This window comes from Drosophila subobscura, chromosome O (assembly GCF_008121235.1).
Source record: "Drosophila subobscura isolate 14011-0131.10 chromosome O, UCBerk_Dsub_1.0, whole genome shotgun sequence".
Taxonomy (NCBI): Eukaryota; Metazoa; Arthropoda; class Insecta; order Diptera; family Drosophilidae; genus Drosophila; species Drosophila subobscura.
The window spans coordinates 18,612,657-18,633,129 of record NC_048533.1 but is presented as its reverse complement, the minus strand read 5'-3'; the positions used below and the strand labels follow the sequence as shown (position 1 = coordinate 18,633,129).

General features: G+C 41.2%; 1 protein-coding gene across 2 annotated transcripts in view; it reads left to right on the top strand.

Moving 5' to 3' along the window:
- The window catches only part of LOC117899135 (mushroom body large-type Kenyon cell-specific protein 1), a 51,113-nt gene that overhangs the window by 10,549 nt on the left and 20,091 nt on the right, over window positions 1-20,473 (top strand). Inside the window, exon 1 of one of the 2 annotated variants that reach the window (XM_034808935.1) lies at window positions 7,193-7,475. The exons of the other annotated variant lie outside the window; for it this stretch is intronic. Coding sequence (XP_034664826.1) covers window positions 7,451-7,475 — 25 coding nt within the window. The 5' untranslated portion in view covers window positions 7,193-7,450. Of the gene's footprint in view, window positions 1-7,192; window positions 7,476-20,473 lie in introns of those variants that run through there. 2 annotated transcript variants of the gene reach the window in all.

Below are 20,473 nucleotides of genomic sequence, written 5' to 3'. Positions count from 1 at the left end.
TGATAAGAAGTCCTAGGCTAAATGAATCACTAAATAAAACTACAATAGTGTTCGATATTCTAAGCTGCTTTTCTTGAAGAGACAAAGACTATTCTTAGAGGTGAAGTATGTCATTAGACAGAATTATTGATTACTAAAAAGATGCAAATAGTTCTGTGATAATTTGTTTTATGCAATCTATATAATTACATCAGAACTTTCGTGCCTGTTTAATACTGCTACTTGCCACACAAAAGAACGCTCCCCCAAGAGTTGAATCATCTGCGGCATTGCAGTTCACCCTACTGATAACCGCATAGCCGAATGCAATAAATTGCAATGGCAAAATCTAAGAAATACGCAATGCATTTCTATAATGCATACTACAATACAATCCATCCACCATGTACTATTTAGAGATTGCCCTCCCATAAATAAATCGTAAAAAGGAAAACAACAACAATATCGCCTCAAATTGATTAAAGAGTATTATCAACCAAACTGGAAACACTTATTGCAAAAAAAAAAAAATATATGTGTGCAATTTTATGATACTATATACATATATAATAACGAACAAAATTGATTAAATTGAAGATGTTGTAAGTCAATGCAAAAAGTATAAAGAATCGCATGTGTCCCAATAACATTTGTGTGGCAACAAAAAATGAGTTGTCTCTGCTCTGATGTGTTTCTGTCTGAAGTGTAAACAAAAGGCCAAACGATAAGGCAGACTTCGATCAAAACTGTGTTCCCCAACTGAATAAATGTACACACATGCACTGGGGGAAAATAATGATTTTGAATATTTGGAATGAGTGTTTAACAGTGAAGGAATAAAGATTTAAGTCTCGTATCAATTTGATTTAAGTAGTGAGGGACATCTAGTTGATGATGTTTAGCAAAGGCGATATGATGATAGTATCGTGGCATTTTCCTCTTTTTACGATTAATTACATACACATGTATAAACGTAGGTGTTAGTTTCTACCAGTATGCATATCTCTGAACTCTTATCGTATTCTGCAACTTTCAAACACATTCAGCCATATCGTATATATTTTTGTGTAATTTTATTAAATTTTTATAATGATAAATCAATGTTCGAAGGAGGCTCATCATTGGTAGGGAGGGAGGGTTAAAAGATATGAGGGGTTTGGAAGTCATTGCGATTTCGGTTGCAGCATTCGCCCCACATGACTTTGCAACTGTTGCGCGCTCTCATTGTTGTCGGTGTCGTTGTCGTTGTCGCTGTTGTTATTGTTGTTTTTCTTTTTAGCAAGGGCTATTGTATAGTGCGCTCATACATACTCGTATGTGGTGCTCTCTTCTCTTCTCTCTCCCCGATACACTGAACATGTGGTGTGCATGTGTGCGTGTGTGTGCACTTTATGAGATAATACCTTGAACGTGCGTCAGTCAGGTCGTTGGCGCTGCATTACAACTACACAACAATTGCTGTAGTAACCGTTACCGAATGAAATGAAAAGTGTGTAAAGATTTTCAGGTTCTCCAGTTCCCTCCTGATCCAAAAAATGGAATCAGGCTTTATCTTTCATTTGCCATTAGTCATCTCTGAGTAAAGACAGAAAATGACACGTTCCACCATTTTGGACAATCTAACTGCGCATTTAGGCATAGGCAGGTAAAGAAACAGATATTGAGGGAGTCGTAGAGAAGGAACAGCAAGACACAGAGAGAGAGAGATGGAGACGGAGATAGTTGGAAACAAAGACCAATCAAAGTTCATACAAAAAATAAAAAAAGCAAATGCAAACCCGCAAAAAAAACTAGCAAAAAACCAGAAAATAAAGAAGACGAACATTAAAACTCATTTACATGTTGTTGCTGAGCGAGAGAGTGAGTGGATAGGCGAGGGGAAGGTTGAGTGAGTGAGTGAGTGAGTGCATGGGAGAGCCTGCAATGTTCTTGAGTGTACAAGTGAGCATTGCCTTGCGTGGGGAATTTAAATCCACCACGCTGGAGTTTGCCAAAAAGAGTTTTGCCCTCCTTGTTAATGAGCAGGAAATGCAATTTCTCAAGCTCATTTGGTGGATTAATGTCGATGAGTGAATTTTTGGGGTTCCCCTCTTCAGTTTTAATATTATACTTATAGTTTCATTTAATCATTATGTGACATACATAATTAGGGGACTCCCCCACCCTAAAATATAATAATATAATATATAATATAATAAAATAATTTTATAGAAAGAATTTATAATTTCCAGTTTTGATAATTATTAAAGCTTCATACAAACATAAAATAAAGTTTATTTCTTGACTATTTCCATTTTTCTTCCTGAGCAGAAGAGAGGGCACTAGAGAAGTCGCGACGTCAACGTCAATAGCTCCCTTCCCCTATTCACCCCTCTCTCAAACTCGTCACCCCTAACCCTACCCAACCCGACCCCCCTCCCAGCAAAAACACAAAAAAACGTAGCTAATTGCTGTGACTGCGACGTCGACGACGACCGCGCAGCGGCAGAAATGCATTTCTCTGACAGTGTGCGTGAGTGGCACAAAAAAATGTGGTGAATAAATTTGCGAGATGATTATTTCAATGTGTTTGTGTCTTCATGTGACTTTGTCGGCTTTGTTCTAGCAAGAACTTATAAATATGTGTACGTGATTGGTAGAGCAAATTATTTGAGTGACTTTTTTAATGTTTGTGTGTGTGTGTGTGTGTATGAGTGTGTTAATTGTAAGGCACATTTCTTGGGACAATTGTCAACAATGTCAACAGCTTAAAGAGAGAGCAGGCAGGCCGGGGGTCGTCTAGAACTGACAAAGCCGAGCCACCGACACCGACACACTGAAGCCGAAACCGAAGCTACGCCGGCTATTTTGGCAGCTGAGCGCGCAGTCGACTGTTGGCTTTTTATCAACGCGCGCTGACATCGAAGTCGAGCTGCTCGCTGCAATTTCATTACATTGCTGCTGCTGCTGCACTTGCTCTGCACTCTCTCTGGCTCGCGCTCTCACGCTCTAGGTTGCTCTCTCTCAGCCTAAGGCTTGCTCTCTGGTTCTGGTTGAGGCTGTTTATTTCCTCGCTCTCTCCAGCTCTGGCTCCTACTCAGACTCAAGCTCTAGCGAAATCTCATACCCTCGCTCTCTAGAACTACCAGAGTCTCAGACTGTATTTTACCCCGCTCGCTATCTAGCACGGGCTCAGGCCTGTTCCTGGTCTTACCCCATTACTCCTAAAGTTTTCGCGTATGCGCTTTACTCAATTGACTCAAAATGCTCTCCTTGCAGTAAGAATTTGTTCTCACTCCGAGCTTCCCCTCCAGTTCGCATTCTCACTCATTGTTTTTCTCTCTCCCTCTCTTCGTCTGCCTCTATCTCTCTTTCTGTATGCTCTCTCAGTATTCTAGCTTTGTTGTAGTTGTTGCTTGCGTTTTTTTTTGCCTTTGTCGAGTCCGAATGCGCTTGTATGCAATTTTTGAATGTGAGGCGGCAACGTCGACGCCAGCGCCAACGCCAGCGCCGTGGCTCCGTGTGTCTTCGTGTGTTGTTGTGATATAATTTTGCAGTCGGCTGCGGCAGTCGCATAAACACAACGCATCCGATATGCAACGGAACGCATTTTCGGACGCGGCCCGAGTCGTTCCGAGGTGTAGCGTCCGCCCGATCGCGTATATCAATCGTAAAGCACTAAGCGCATTGCCCATTTACACGCAGGCCATCAGGCCACACGAAAATCGTTTTGCACACCCCGAAAATTATTTGGCATTGACAAAGCTAAAAGTTAACAGATATTACAAGAAAAAGCAAACCATTAAAAGTGATTAAAAACAAAATAACAAAAATCTTACCAACAAATATTTTGAAAATTTGAAAAGAATTCTTTTCAAGCTGAAAAGAACCACAAATCAAGTGGAGTAATGAAAACTTTCAGACTGTGTGGAAGTCTGTTTTTGGGAACAAAATAAAACACAAGAATGAAAATCTTCTCGAGAGGCTGTGAATTGTGTCTACGCCACGCGAGTGTCGCTAATTTTTGGGCAATCGAATCGTTGGTCATAATAATAAGAATGAGCATGTGAAAACTAGAATCGAGAAGCCATCCAATCTCATAGTTTGGGAAAATCTGAAGGGAACCTACCTCATATTTGGGCCACTATCGCCACATTAGCTGTGCATTTAGGATGATTTGAAAAGAGATTTTGGGATAACCACTTGATCGCACTCCTCGTACATTTTTGGGCCAATCCATGCCTTGGTCACTAGTCGTCATCGATTGTTGGACTGAATCTGCACTGGTCACACATCACTTGAGGCACATACGCACACTGGCGACACAGCCACCCATCCACTGACTTCACGCACTGCCCAGTGCCCAGTGCCCCATCATCATCAGCCTCCCCCTCCACCCACTCATCAATCCCGCTCATTTGTTTGACTTTTTTTTCGGACAAAAAACAACAATAATATCATGGAAATCGCCGCTTGTCTCATCTACGCTTATTTCTCTGTGTGTGTTGTGAGTGCGTGTGTGTGAGAGTGTGGCGACGCTGACGCTGACGCCACGCCGCAGTCCGTGCGCAGTCGACGTCGCTGCTGTCATGCAAAATGCGGAAAAGTTTTTTCGCGCACTCGCAAAATTTTTATAGAATGCATTTTTATTTCGGTCTTTTGGTTGAATAGTTGCATTTCCCGGCTCAAGTGCGTGTTCCCTCCCATACTGACTGATTGACTGACTGTTTGACTGATGCCTGACTCTATGTTTCGTGTGTGTGTGTGTGTGGGTGGGTGTGTGTGTCCCTGTATATACTATTAGTGGTCAGTGTACCCGTACACACAGTGAACACAAAAACAACACCAAAGAATTTTTGTTAACCTTTTAACGGAAAATAAAAAAATGACAAAACCTACAACAAATTGAAAGCTGTAAAAGTGTTTTAGAGCAAAATGTTATGAATCTTCAGTTGAGAAATCAAGTTTATATACAATTCAAAACAGTTTAACTAAATACAAATCTTTTAAACAACAAAATAGCAACCCAAAACTCTCTGATATATAAACTGCTGCAAATCCCACAACAAAAAAAACGCGCATCATAAACTTGGAAAACCTATTATAACAACAAAAACAAAATATTGACAACTGCTTTTCGAGTTTAAAAATTACGATTAATTTCAATAGTTGCACTCAATATCATTCAAAAATTCATTTAATCATCAAAAAACATTGCACAATTTTTGAAAAATATCGAAATAGTTCTGAAAAAATATTTAAACAAAAGAAACTCCTCGGGACAACGAGTGCCACAAAGCCAGCAGCAGACAAAATGAACTGTAGCCAAAATCTGAAACTTCTGAAGCAGCAGCAGCAGCAGAAGCAACAATAAAACAAAACAAACAAAGCAGCAGTTGAAAAAAATGGAGGGAGAACGGGAAACAAAAAAGAAAGAGTAGAAGTAGATGAAGATGGAGATGGAGAAGAAGTAGCAGTAATAAAGCGTGTATTTTTTTGGAGGTGGGGTTTGGAGCTGCCAACTTTTCCTGTGCAGCAGGCAAATGTAACAAATTTTTGTCAGTTTCAATTTTCGTCAGGCGCTCTTCCACCCTCCATCCAGTATCCAGCCACCAATCCCCTCCCTGGGACATACTTCCACCATGACAATGGCCAGGTCTCTCGGTCTCCAGTTTTGCCGTCGGGGCTTCGGGCACACAGCATAATGAACAAAAACTAAGAGAGAACATAAAACGAAAAAAAAACACGGTAAAAAAAACCATCCAAAAAAACAAAAAAAATGGCAAATTAAATAGCCGAAAAAAATTCCGTAGCAGCGCTGCTGCAGCGCAGCATCAATTGGAATGCCCCCAACCAAAACCGGAGTACTCCTCGCAGATGACCAAACTGCAGCATAGCATGGGGCTGGAGACATGGCTGCAGCCATTTGATTTTTCTTCTTTCCTTGGCTCGCACCTTCCGTTTCGGGTTGGATTTTTGTTGGTTTTTATTTTTGCAAGCATCCTCATGCCCCATCCAGCCCCTTCCCAAAACTTAAATTACTATTTACAATGGTTTTTTTTGGCCATGCGATTTTATATATTTTTTATATACATTTTTTATTTGAATTTTTCGCTGGCATAAAGTTTTTGTTTAAGCTCAACTCTTGCTGAAGGTGGGTGGGGCACGCAGACCCCGTCATCCTCCCTGAAAGTGTGTGATTATAAAGGGGGTGGGTGCTGCTTTCGGTTGGCCCTTTTCATTTTGACCATCTACACAGTTCATTTTTTCTGCACTCTGCAAAATGGCGTTCGTGTAAATTCCAGTGAAAATCCAAAAACTTAAATCTTATCGAAGGAAACTGTATAAAAAAAAGCAATTAATCGGCGATAAATCATGCACGAATTCTTGGAATTCTTAAAATAGATCAAATATTCAGTCAGATACGAAATTTATCTGAAAGATTTCACCATTCCATTCATTGGTGTATCTGTCATGTATGTGATCTTTTTTCAACAACGTTTTTCCCCTTCATTTTCACAATTTAGATAAAAAACAACAACAGCAACAACAACATTTTTGTTAGTAAATTTATGTTGAAGTAAATACAATAAACAAAACAAAACAAAAAGTGCAATCCCATCAAACAAAAAACAAAACAAAATATTATAATTAAAGAAGAAGAACTTAAAAATAATTAGAAAAGTAGCGCCATTACTTTTGAATTATTTTTAAATCTAAAGGAGCAAAATAAAGGTTCAAGCAAAAAGTAATAAAAGAGAACGAAACGAAAAAAACGAAAAGTTCTAAATAATAAAACATATCAAAGAGGCGCAAAATTGAATGCAGGAAAAATAATAATTGAAATAATTAATATCGCAACAACAACCAGCCACAGAGCAATAACAGCAGCAGCAACTTCAGCAGCCTGGCAACAACTGTCAAAAAATCTACTACACAAAGTGCAACAAACAACAACAACAACCAGCAACACCAACAATTGGCGCTGTCTGTAAATTGAACATAAAATAATACAAAATAACTAAAGAAAAAATCCCGTGAAATTTTAACTCGCTGCATATTATTTACTTTGTGCTCCACATACATACAAATATATCTGTATATAAATCTGCTACAAAAAAACGACATACAAAATCATCAACATAAAGATTAACAACAACAACAGCAACAACCAATTTTGCTGCACTTTTGCCTTTTGTTGGCCGCCGCATCCACACAAAAAACGGAAAGAATTTATATTGTATATAAAAATTATATACCCCAAAAAAAATATATGTGCATCAAAAAGAAGAGCTACTGGAAAAAAATATCAGCAAGGGGGAGCCGGTGCTTGCAACTGCAACCCCACACCAAGTGGCAACGCCGTGTGGCGGCTGTAAATTGCTTCACTGCGGAGGCAACAACAGCAGCAGCAGAATCTGTGGCAGCATCGTCCACGGCATCAATTTGGCTTTTGGGCAAACTGTAATTCAAGACAAATTTATGTGATGCTATGCACATCAGCACCTATGAAATATGTACGTATTCCTCCTCTCCCAAGGAACTGGCTACCAAATAAGTAAAGCTCTATTTTAGAATTAATTGTAAGAATAGCAGGAAGATCGTAAACCTTCTAGATCGCCTGTGATCTGAGAGAGTTCTAGTAAAAACAAAAGGTTTCTACTGTTTTAATTGGAAATCCTGATTAAGCTCTTAAATCAACTATCGTCGTCACAGACCTTCACAAAGACCTTTCCTCTCTCTTCATGCTCGCTTATCGGTCGCCGTATAAGCCGCCAAAGCGTTCAAGAACAGTTAAATATTCATGCTCATGCCTCATTGACATTGTCCTTCAGTCAGAGAGATATACATACATATTTATAAATTTGTACGAAAGCGAAATGTGTAAACAAAAGACACACAATGGGTGTACAAAGGGGAATGGGATGGAAGGAGGAGTGGCAGGGCACTGGGCAGGCCAGGGGGTGCTTATGGGTGGAGGTGTCGCTATCAGAAGCGTCACAATGCGATCGCCGCAATGACAATTACATTGAGCAATACTTAAGGACAGAAGTTCAAGCAACTTTCGAGTATGGGCAGGCATGCAGCTACAGATATATTTTACAGATACTACTAAAGACACTTTTAGAGCTACTTTTACAGATACTTTTTTAGATGCTACTTTCTCAGATAATTTTGCTTGCGTAGATAAACGTTTGCACGAGAGTTACATACTTGCGAATATATGAGTAACCATTCATTCAACATTCATTCAGATTCTGGCGATTCTTTGGGGCCGATTCCAATGCCAATCATAAAGCGGAAGCTATGAAACCGGTACGTTTCTTAACATTTATCTACGTTTCTCCGAGGTGAGATAGTTCTCGATTAGATTCGGAACAAAGTCCATTATCGTGGCAATCTCTGTTGAGGCAACACACTTCTTATCAGCCAGTCCCTGACTGACGTTCGCTTATTCTGACCCAAATTGCGAAAAAAAACTTTGGCTCGCCCCGCCGCCTGGCCTGATACGTGGCGAAATCTCGCAAAATCCAACTCAAAAATTTCAACAAGAAATGATTGAACAAAAAATATATGTGTACAATATATATATTCTTATGGCATGTCATGCAATCGCACAAACAAAAAAAAGCGGAAACATTTTGCGCGTTTCTTATCAAGAGAGCGAGAGAGAGGCATACGAAATTGATTTTATTTCGTTGCTGACAAAAAAATTTCTTTTGTCGCCACGAAACGAAAATTACGAGCCAAGTGTAGAAATTCTGTTCTTAATATATAAATAATTCTATTAAGAGTTCTACATGTACATTCGTAGACTTGTGTGGTGTGGTGTGGTCCATTCTACATCATTAATGTACTTCAAATTATCGCCATTTCCATATATATACATATGTATGTACATTTTATATATAGTTTTTCTTTACACAACATAGTTGATTGCTGATAACATTTTGTAGCAGCGGCCATTGTGTTGGAGACTCTACAGAGAGTCGTAAAAACCATATATTATACGATTTCTTGGGGGGGGAAAGAAAACTGCAACACAAAAACAGAAATCAATTCGATTTTGAAATTACGAGTATTTCATGTTGTTCTTTGTATCAATTTTCATCAGTCTGACTCAGGTTCTTTATGATTAATCATTAATTTCCTTTCTTTGCGATTTATTTGTGCATATTTTTGGGTGAGGAAGCTTCTGCCGCTGCGCTACCTGAACTTATTATAATATAGCGAAGACTCCATTGAACGATGATCAAATTTCGTTTGCAGCTGTTTTCGAGCCGACGCATTAGATAATGGGACACTCGAAAAATGTTTACCGTTTTGTCCCAAAAGATAACACCCACACACATGCACACAGACAATGCTACACAGGCACAATAAAAGGTGTTGTAAACAGTAACTGAAGATACAACAGCAACGGCAACAGCAGTAGCAACAGCAAAAGCGTCGTGACAAATGTGTGAACATTAAATTCGCTTATTAACGAAAAAGAAACAACGAAAACGAGCGGAAAACCCCATAAAAATAAACGAAAAATCTGCTGACTGCTGGCCAAAAAGAAAAGAGTCCAAAAGCGGCGACTGAGAGGCAGAAGAGTGACTAGAAGAACGCCTGGCGCTGACCACACACGTGGATGCAACAACATAATTTGTTGCTTACAGTGCGTTTCATAGCTGGAGGATGATATGTGTTTTATTGTTCTTTACTTTAGGGAACTTTATCCAGAAGGAAAATTCAAGATCTGCCAGAGAAAATGCTCTTTACCCCTGAACTTATTTCACATGAATTATATCTGCTAAGACCCTTATATCTTATCACATTTTATGGTTCTAAAACGCACCGTATGCCTGTAGGCCGTAGATCGTAATTAGTTGACATGTTGCACGGGGGAACAAGAAGACACAAGACACATTTAATGCCAAAACAAATTTACAAACATCAATGTCTTCGTTGGCAATCTCTTGCCAATCATTCGGGACGGACGGACACAGCAAACATTTAACAAACGGAAACAGCTGTCTCTGGCCTGGGGTCTCGGGATTGGGTCTAGGCTGCCAGGGCCATGGCTGCAGCCTGCAGCCTGCAGGCTCCATCCATCTGCATACGAGTATGCGGCAGAGAGCGGCGGCACGGAACGTGTGTCGATTTGGAGCTGATTCTGGTTCTGGGGCTGTCAAAAGGAAGCTGCTACCACTCACCTCCGCTGGCAGCAGGCTCTCCGAGTGACTGCCTGGTCGGACCTTCCCCTACCTTACCTCAATGGCTAGGGCATGCACTGAGGGAAAAGCGTTTTACAGATCTCAGCTTCATTGAGACTGCATTAAGGTGAGGTGAATATCTCCAATGACCGAAACATAAAGATCATTTAGTTTGGTTTTCCTCTGATCTTCCACATTGCTCCAGTTTCCACTTCCTAGAGATTCACATTTCGCTCAGTGTACAAGGAGTTCTTTGCCACATGCCCCCGCCGGGTGCCACAGTTCTAGCCAGCAGCAGCAGCAACAAAAGCTGGCTAAATAGTTACATGGCCTGGGCCTATGCATAAAACTTGGCTAACGACTTTTTTCCGTTGGCGCTCTTGACTTTTGCATTGAAAATCGTGCAATTCACCTGCTGCCTGCTTGCCTGCTGCAGTTGCAGCAGCAGCAGCAGTAACTGCAACAACAATGACGTTGAATGCATCTGCATCTCAGCAGCAGCAGCACCACCAGCAGTGGCAGTGGCGGCGTCGTCTGGTTGCATGTTAATGTTACAGCTGCACTTGCACTTGCAGCGTCGTCGTCGTCATGAATGAGACGCGACTCGACGCGACTTTGCCTTCCCCCCTGCAACTTCCACATGCAATTATTTTTCTAGGCTGCAAATTGCACGCTGCAACCTCTCTCGCTCTTTCTCTATCTCCCTCTCTATCCGTATGCATCTGTACCTTTGCCTGTCTCTTGCCCTTCCATGCTGCATCATCTATGGTGTGCTTTTGCCCTGTCTCTAACCGTCTCTATCTCAATATTTGTGTGTCTCTATCTCTCTCTTTCTCTCTCTCTTTTTGCACTGTTTCTTTCGAGTCTTCTCCGTCTTCTGGGCCGGCTTTTTCTGTTGATTTTACAAGGTGTGGAATGGCTTTAGTAGCGCCTCAGCAGCAGTCGCAGCCGCAGCCGCATTCTGCGTTTCGGCCTCAAACTTTATTCTGTGGTCTAAGCCAGACTTTGGCTTCGTCTTTGGAGCTGGTCTGCACGCTTATGGTCGCGTTTTAATGTAATTGTTGTTGTATTACAGCAAATTTGTAGCCATTGCCTGGTGTTGGTGTTGCCAATTTGCCATTCATGTTGTTGTCGGGGCCAAAGTGGCGATTTGTTGATTGTTGTTGGGAAAATGGTTCAGCTTTTCCCTGATTTTGCCACAATTTTTGTCGTGTGCCACACAGAGCCGAGAAAAGCCAAATGCCCGTCCTTTCTTGCTTCGATTACCATCAAACAGTGAACTAATTATTGAAATTAGTTTTAGTTTTAATGTCGCGCCATTATCAGGTTGCAACAGGTAGCCAAGTAGCCAAGTGGCAAGCGGCCAGCGGCTACCTTTTGAGCCAATATTTTCCAACAATTGCCAATAATTTAGGGTCTGTTCGTGGCATTTAATATCTTATCCCCTGAAAGGTGCTGCGGGTGTTATTTATTATGACATTGATGGAAAGGATGTGCACAAATGAACGACGATGGACTCCAGTGGCTCCGATAGATGATTGACTAGATGACTGACTAGCTGAGTGACGGACTGACTGCCGCCAGAGTGAGTGACGAGCCACGAGTCAGGGTGCCAGTAGCGGCTGACTGCCTCCAAACCGTGTTATTAGTTAAATGGCGTATAATGGATGAATAACTTGACAAAAAATAGCAAACAAATGCAAAAAATACTAACAACAAATGCAAAAATAGTGGAAAAGGCGAAGACATCGAAAAAATAGTGCCACCGTTTAAAATACCCTTACAAATTCGGATACTATTTTGTTTCTCCTAAAGTTTCTTTGAGAACATGACCGATATGTACAATTCTCTCTGAAGAACATTCGGACAAGGCAGAACATATCCTTTCCCGGGACTCCACATTATGATACTTTCCAGAAGAGTAAAAGCAAACCGAAGGAAAGGTTCAAAGACAATGCCAAAGCCACTACTTTTGTGTGTGTGTGTGTGTATTTTGATAGCCAGACGACGACTGCAGCGATGGCGACTCCTCATCGGACCACACCTTAATAATTACTTAAAAGGAAAATAATTTACGAAATTGCATTCATAGTTCAACATTGCAGCGTTTTGCTGCAACAAAAGCCAGCCATAACAAACAATGAATGCCATCAACAAAAAAGTACAGAAAATATTGTGCGAAAAATAGATGGAAGCGGCATTGGAGGAAAAACTGCGCGTGGCCCCCCTGTCCAGGCTTTCCAGGTATTGGGTTTCCTGGGGTGCACATGGACAAACATTTGTGGCAGCCACCCGCCCACCACGCAACCTTTGTCCCCTCTCGATCCCTATCAAACAGTGTCACATTTTTGTCGAGCTTAGCCACAGATAAGACGAGGAATGGGGCGTCATCTCAATTTAACCCTAATTGCTGTCCTGCAATGACATCTTTTTGTTTACGGAAAATTCCACTGGATGACGATGCGGCGAATGAAATTCCACTGGAAGTCAACGCGGCTTCGTCTGAGTAATGCTGTAGGAATTTGTCACGCAGCTAAGTAAATAGAATAGAAACCTCCAAACACAACAAATTTGACACATTTCCATGCCCGTCGAAGTCCGAGACCGAGACCGCCGCTTCCAAGCCTCCAAAAACGCCTCGAAAAACCAAAACCACCTGAAAGTGCATTCGCGCATGGAAAATGTGCTAAGCAAACGCAAATGAATTTTTGCAAATTCGAAATTCAAACGTGAAGCGACAACAACAAAAAGAACAACAGCAGAAACAACAACAGCAACTGAATGCATAAATTGAAAACTCATGTGGAAATACCACAAAAAGAAAAGTCCAAACAACAACTGCACAAAATGATGGAAGAATTCTCTTTTTATTTTTCAAGAACGTTTGTCATCAGGAATTTGGTTTCTGTATGCAAAAACCAGTTCTGACTTTTAGATTTTAGACTTTGTTCAGAAGAGGAGGACCTTGAACAGATTTGGTTTTGGATGATTGGAATGTATAAATATATGAGCTAATTTATGCCGTACTCACTCATATAAGAAATGTGATTTTAATGATTGCCGATCCATAAATCAGACGATCGGAAAGCGAAATGCTTGGGGAATATAAAATAAATATCCGCTAACCGTCGTTTTGAGAATGGAAATCTTTCTTCTTTACGATAACTTTAAGACAACCTCAGCCAAAATAACCTTGAAAATCATACCTTTTTCAATACTAGAGTCTCTTTTTCAATGACATTGTCTTATGAAGGTGTCCGGAATGGCAACACATGGATTCGAGTGCCGTGATTCGATACAATTCTCATCGGACTATGGATGTCGCCTGGTGGCCTGATGGCCAGACGCAAACAATTTGCTCAGACAGTGTCCCAAACGGGGGGCAGTCATTGTGTAACCTTCGAACTGGGAGAAAACAGCGGCCACAGCAGCATTCTGTAGACTGTAGTCTACAGTATGCAAAAGTAAATATGAACAAACTGTTGCCATTTTCCTTCCATTTCTTCCATTTCTGATTGTTTGCCAATGTCTGGCAGGTCGGTCACTCAATACTCAATTGGAAATGGCAGTGGTCTCAGTCTCAGTCGCAGTCGCAGTCTCATTTTCATGGCCATTTGGTTTTTTATTTATTTCCTGGCAATGCATTTTTGTGCGAAAGCGCTTACAGAAATTTCCATAATTCAAAAGAAAATTACTCAAATTTCGCTAAATTGATTAATAAAGTAAAGATAACAAAGGGATTCGTAGATGTAATCATGAAATGAAGCTTCGACGTCTCGAAAGTTTCAAATCCAATGCCTGACTTCTGAGCAAGTGTTTAAATAGCTGGAAGTCCATAGTGTCCATAAGTTACATACACTTACAGGTATACAATATACCTTTTCTACTCGCGAGCATGGGGTATAAACAGATCTTGAACAGCGGGAGTGGCAGCAACCACTCGCTTGTATCTGTATCTGTAGCGCCAACGAAGGCAGAGATCAGCTTCGATCCATTGTTGAGGCGCACAGATACAGATACAGGCAGAGACATGAAAGCCATGAACTGGAAAACCTTGAAAACTCAACAGCAATTCATGTTGATTGCAATTTGTGTTTCTGCTTTGGCTCAAAATACTTTTGCCTCTGAAATTCTGTGCCTCTCTTCCACATCATATAAGTATGTACAAATGTATGTTCTTCTAATGCAAAAAAATAACTGACAAGAGAGCCCTGAAGAGCCCGGCTAATTGTCGAGCCCTAATGGCCTCTGTGAATTTCATTAGCCCACCAATCAAAGCAATCTGTTTATGCGTAGCTTTTCTTCTACGCCATGTGGCAGGTTCTCTTTTCTTGGTTTTTCTTTTTCATTATCTTGTTTCTAGTTTCTGTTTTTGCGTTTTTTTTCTGTGCACCACTCACCTGTAATTGTATTAGAACAGAGGCCTATGCCCCATGTCTATGCCACGCATATGCCGCAACTGCATTATTATTATAATTTCTCGCTGTTTTTTTCCATTTTTCATTCTGTGACGGCAGTGGGTTCAGGGTTCGGGGGTAAGGGGCTGCCTCCATGTGGCATCTACAATTGTTTTATAGAAAATTCGATTTGGTTAAGTGCGCTTCCAGGTTTCTATAATTATTTTCTTTCCTTTCTTTTTTGAGTGTGTTTGTGATATTTTTTTAAACTAAATTATTATGTGCCTAAGTGGGTTCTGGGGCTTTGGCTTTGTGGCGGCTTTCCCCGTGTTCTGTTCTGTCTGAAAGCTTTTTATTAATTAGGCATCATTTGCCTATGCCTTTGACTACATACTTTGACTATGCCAGCGTTATGCAAAAACACATCTAACAATCAATTAGCCAGCAGCCAAGGCTAAAGCACAGCCAGCCATAGGCAGCTACCAAAATGTCAGGCTCTCGGTATCTGGCAAGCCCCGAAACGAGCTTTCGACCATGTGGGTGTCGATGCTTTGGCGGCGCCAAATTTGGCTAAACTAAATTTACAAAACAAATTGCAATCATAAATAAAAATCAGCCAAAAGAAAATAACAAAAAGTTATATTCAAGCTTGAGACACGAAAGGAAGCCTCAGGGGTCGAGGCTTAGATACCCTGGAAGTTTCCAACAAATTCAGAGAATGATATTGATGATAAAACTGTTAAGATTGTGAATCAAGTCCAGGAATGTCTGGTGGTATCATTATTACAGACAGGATGAAGAAAACCATTTCCCATGGCTGACTCTTCCCCTCTCTCTTTGGTTCCTTTCTCCCAGAATAGCTGCAAAGGTCTTCTAATTTATGCTTCCTCCTATGAAACTTTGGCCGATGAACGTTTTTTATGGTTCGCTCAGTAGTTGTTCACCCCAATTATGCATAATTAAACTGTGATGATTGCATTACAGAAATTAATTTTTGCTCATTTTCTTTGCTTGCTTTCTGGATAGATTGATGGCTGGAATCGTTCTTACCCCCCAGAGCCCTATTTTTGTTCCTCCTTCTCATCACTTTCTGTAGGTTTTTGTACCTTCTTCTAGCTGCGTCGTAATCCCATATCATTTGCATCTACATTTCCCATTTTCCTATAGATATTCTTATTCTTTTTTCTTGCATGTTTTATTACTCCACATGCTTCGACTCTTTCGACTTGCTTTTTGCTTTTACCTCTCCCTTTCTTTGCTTGCCTTCCTTCATTTAGATCATTTTCTCTCTCACTCGCTCTACCTCTTTTAATCATTCGTCCCATTTCCCATTTCTTTCCGTGAAATTAGTTTCGTTTTGTATGCTCATTTATTCCCCTTTTCTGCCGCTTATTGACGTTTCTACTTATTTTAGTGTAGTATTTGGCGCTTTTTCGTATATGCCTTAGAAGTTCTCCACAAACAAAAAAACTTGTTTGATTTTTTTTATCTATTTTGCATGCGGTTTTGGTTCTAAGTCTCGGTATCCATGTATCTGTGAGGGTGACCGCTTTGGCTTTTTGTTGCTCATTTTCATTAACAGAGCTCTATCGAATGGCGGTGCACTGTACATGGAAAATGTTTCGTACAACAGTAAGTTCTCTCTATGCCAAACGGAATCGCTAAACAAACAAATTTTACTGTTAAATTCTCTATTTTTTTTTGTATGCATTTCGGGGTGTTAATTGTGTTGCACTTTGCCAGCGGAGAGAGACGACAGCAGAGACAAAACCCACCAAACAGCTACGCGGCACAAAATGTTCATTCTGTTTTGGTGGAAAACCAAGGCGGGCTTTGTCTTTGGGTTTTTGATTTTGTTGTAATTTAGCGAAGGGTTTGCTCTCATTTTGCAGAAAAAATGATCAGATCTGGCCTTTGAGGTGAATATATTCCTTCACCAATTACTGCAAGGCTGGGAATTTATTCCAATTATCAAAAAATTTTTTCTCAATTAGATTATATTTCAAATTTCATTATAGCATTTCATAATTGTATCACACTATACATCTTCCTTGAAATCTCAATATCTTATGCAATAATTGGATACATTTTTATGACAAACAAATTGCATTTAGATTCTAGAATTGCCAGTAACAACCCACCCAATTGACTTTAATACACAGAGAACAGAACCATCTAACCATAGATTCAAACATATTTACTTGCATATGTACATACATACATACATATTTACATACATACATATATATGTTTTGCTGTTTTCAAATCGTAATTCCATATTTCACACACTGCTCTTTGCATTCACATTCGTTAATTTTATACGCATTGATATGTAATTTCCATTCCATTCAGTTTTCTTGTTTTTTTTTGCTTTGCTAAGTTCAAGATCAGCTAGAAGTCGCTGAGAAAATCGGAAAATGAAAAATGATTGCAATTGCAAGCGAAAGGGGAAAACATAAAGACGAAGAAAGCGATCGATGGATTCTAACTGGGTAAATGAACTTTTGAACAGTTGAAACATCTGTGCGATATCAAATGTTCATCACATTCCGAAATTCCTAATTCCTTGAATCATCTTTCCAACCTAAATCATAGTTGTGCAAGGGAAAAACCTTTTAGTTGAGCTTTCAGCAAAACAATTATACAGCAATTAATCGCCATTAATTAATAAGCCAACGATTCAGCTATATTTGTGGCTCGAAGTCGACTCAATGGATTGCAATTTGAATAAATGCAGTCGGAGCGGCGGCAAATCTCATTTGTAATTGTTATTTCCGAGAGAAACGACAAAAAATAAAAGTAAATAAATTAAATATATTTAGCTAGAAATGCATAAGGCGAATGCGACACGTTGCCAAGCCCCGTCGTCGTTGTTCCACACCCTAGAGAGCCCACACACGCCTCATGCTGCTGCCCCTCACCCACCACCACTGCACCGCAGCAACACTGCACCATAGCAGCGCTGCACCACTCTGCACCGCTCGTACTTCTCGCATCCGATCTGATTGGGGGGGCCGCTGAGACGTGGGGCTCTGATCGGGTCTCTGTCTGGCTCTACGTATGCGGAATTAAGCGCTCAAATTGTAACCAAATATGGCGCAGCACAAGTTCAATTCTAATTTATTTTGGTGAACACAGAGAGGGGTTGGTGGGTAGGGGGGGCTGTCCAAGTTTTCAGCGTTTTCCATTTTTCGTATTTTCTTGTTCGCTTTTTGCGTTCTGGATCAATTGATTCAAGGTTTTCCATAGCTGCCTTTTGATTTGAGTTTTCGTTTTGTGTGCGGTTCGGTGCGGTGGCTTGTTTATACAAACCTCTCTCTGCCGCCACCGACATATATATATATATAGTTGTATATTCGATCGGAATATACATATTGTAAAGGCAAAATCGTGCGCTTTCATTGGAAGTGACAACAAATGCATTCTTAAGTGATTGAAATTTAACACGACAATCGACAATCACACACAACCAAACGAAAATTGGAAACGAATGACGGGAGACATAAGCGTTTACTTTGATTGAACATTAGAAGAACTTAGAGGAACTACTATTCTTGGCCACATAATAGCTTGATAAATGGCTGCCACAAAATGCCAAAGAGAATGTTACAGAGGCCAAGGCATTGTCTGTTGAATAATCTGTATTTAGAGAGGTTCTACGAATGAGTCCATAAAGACCTCCAAATCGTATCTGCACCACTGCCCATAATTTAGTCAATCATTTGAAACGCTACTCTATTTGGTGTTCTCCTTTTGGCACTGCCCCAAAATAAAACCTCCAGCAATTGGCAGCTTCAGTGGCTCTTCTCTTTATCCCCATATGCCTGCTCCATCTGACTGCCACACAAATCACTGACAATCACAGTCAGCCGCGAAGCTTCTGCCAGCCATAAAAAGTAACTTTCGAGCGCGCAACAAAAAAGGAGTAGCAGGCCCATGGGCCATGGCTTGTGTGTCCTGCATCCTGCATCCATTCGGGAGGTGTTGCTGTTGTGGCCGCGAAAAAAAAGAGACCAGCAAAGAGAATTGACAGAGGCCCCTCCGGTCCGTTTGACTATGGCATTTTTTGGTTCTTTGTTGTGCTCTTATTTTTTTCCCCCGCCATTCGCCATTTGCCGGACGATGCCAGGAGGATGCCTGGCAATGCAATCAAGTGGATGAGTGGTTGCCAGACTGTGGGACGTGCGGCTGGATGCGTTGTTTGCTCTGAGGCGGGTGCAAGCTGCAACACCATCACCCAACACCCAACACCCAGGACCCAGGAGAGTTGAGGAGGCGGCACGAGTAGCGGAGCAGGACCAGGCCTAAAAGGATTAAGGCGATCTGTGTGCAATCCGCGCAATTATCCCCGCATAAGGCACAGGACACCCACTGACTCCGCAATTAGTTGCATCACTCAACACTTTTCTTCCTTTTTTTGGCTCTATTTTTTGTTGTTGACTTTTAGCTACATATGGTGTGGCATCCTCCTTTCCATCCTACCCCCCATGATGCCACTTTACATTCTCGTTATCGTTTTTGCATTTGCCTTTCGGCTTTTGTGTTTCCACTCTGTACAACGCCGCGTATACGTAGCGCCATCATTTCGCTGTTGATTCATGAATGGAGGAGTCGAGTGTGCATGGAGCGAATGCAGTTTTTCGGGTGCTGCTGCTGTTGCTGCTCTTCTTCCACGTGTCCATGGTCCATGAAGTGGACACTTAAGTGGCCTCCAAATTGGATTCACACTTCACCCATTAAGTGTTGCCCTCTGTCTCTGTCTCTGGATGCTGTTTTTGATGCAGCTTTGTCTGCGGAAATTGTCTATTACGAGGTTGGTGGCTGCTTTGGTGGGGACTCTCTGTCAAAAACAAAGTTCCAGTTAACAGTCTAACCGGAAGACAGCGACTGGAGACTGGGGTTCTGTGGCTGCTTGTATGGCGCTTTCTCTGGCGGTGTACCTCATTCAAGGGACATCGAGTACACAACTGTTGAGTGCGGCAGGAGGGCAGCTTCTTCGTGCCAGTAGTCGTCCTTCTTCTTTCTCTCTCTGACTATATTTGAAGCAACATCCCCAACCCCACAACATCTCTCTGTGGAAGCATAGTTTTGGCTGCCACTTGTTGGCTTTTAAATTGAAATGCCAATGCTCTGTGGATGCTAGAACTATTGCTGCTGCTGCTGCTGCTGCTGCTGCTCCTCCTTCTTCTCCTGTTTCTCCTCTGTGTATTTCATGTCATCATTTGCTCTTTTTCATGGCTAAAAATCCCCCCCACTCCTCCTCCACCACTCATTGTAAATTCAACTAAATCCATGAATAAAATGTTTACTCCAGCTCTCTCTTCCGTCTGGCCGTCTGCCTGTCCTGCCATGCCACGTTTTATTGCACATCGTTGTGTAGTTAACAATTGTTGCATGCCACTCTCTCTCTCCCTCTCTCTCTCTCTCTCTCTGCCCTTGTTGCTGTGGCGCATCCTTTGGCTTTCTCTTTCTAACCAAATTGAATTTCCGAATTCAATGAATGAATGAATGGGCGAATGAATTGGTTTAGTTTTTAGTTGTTTAGCCGGTTTATTTTTCCTCTCTCTCTCCACTTGTTTTTGTGTGCGTTGTTGCATACTTTTTGGCTGCCGCCTGTTGCATGTCTGCTCCAGTTACCGTTTACATATAGATATATGTATGTTTGTATATATGTTTGGCATTTATATTATGCCATCCGTTGAATGCCGCCTGGTCCATGGTCGACGACAAGCAACCACCCACTCACCCCACCCCGACTGTTGGCTTCTGGTTGGATTAGTGATGTTGTTGTTGCTGCTGCTGCTGCTGTTTGTTGCATGTATTGCTGCCACAGCTTCTGCTGCTCTAAATGATGGAGCGTTGGTTTTGTTGCTGTCTTTGTTGCATCTATTGTTGCAGTCGCTGCAACTGTTTCTG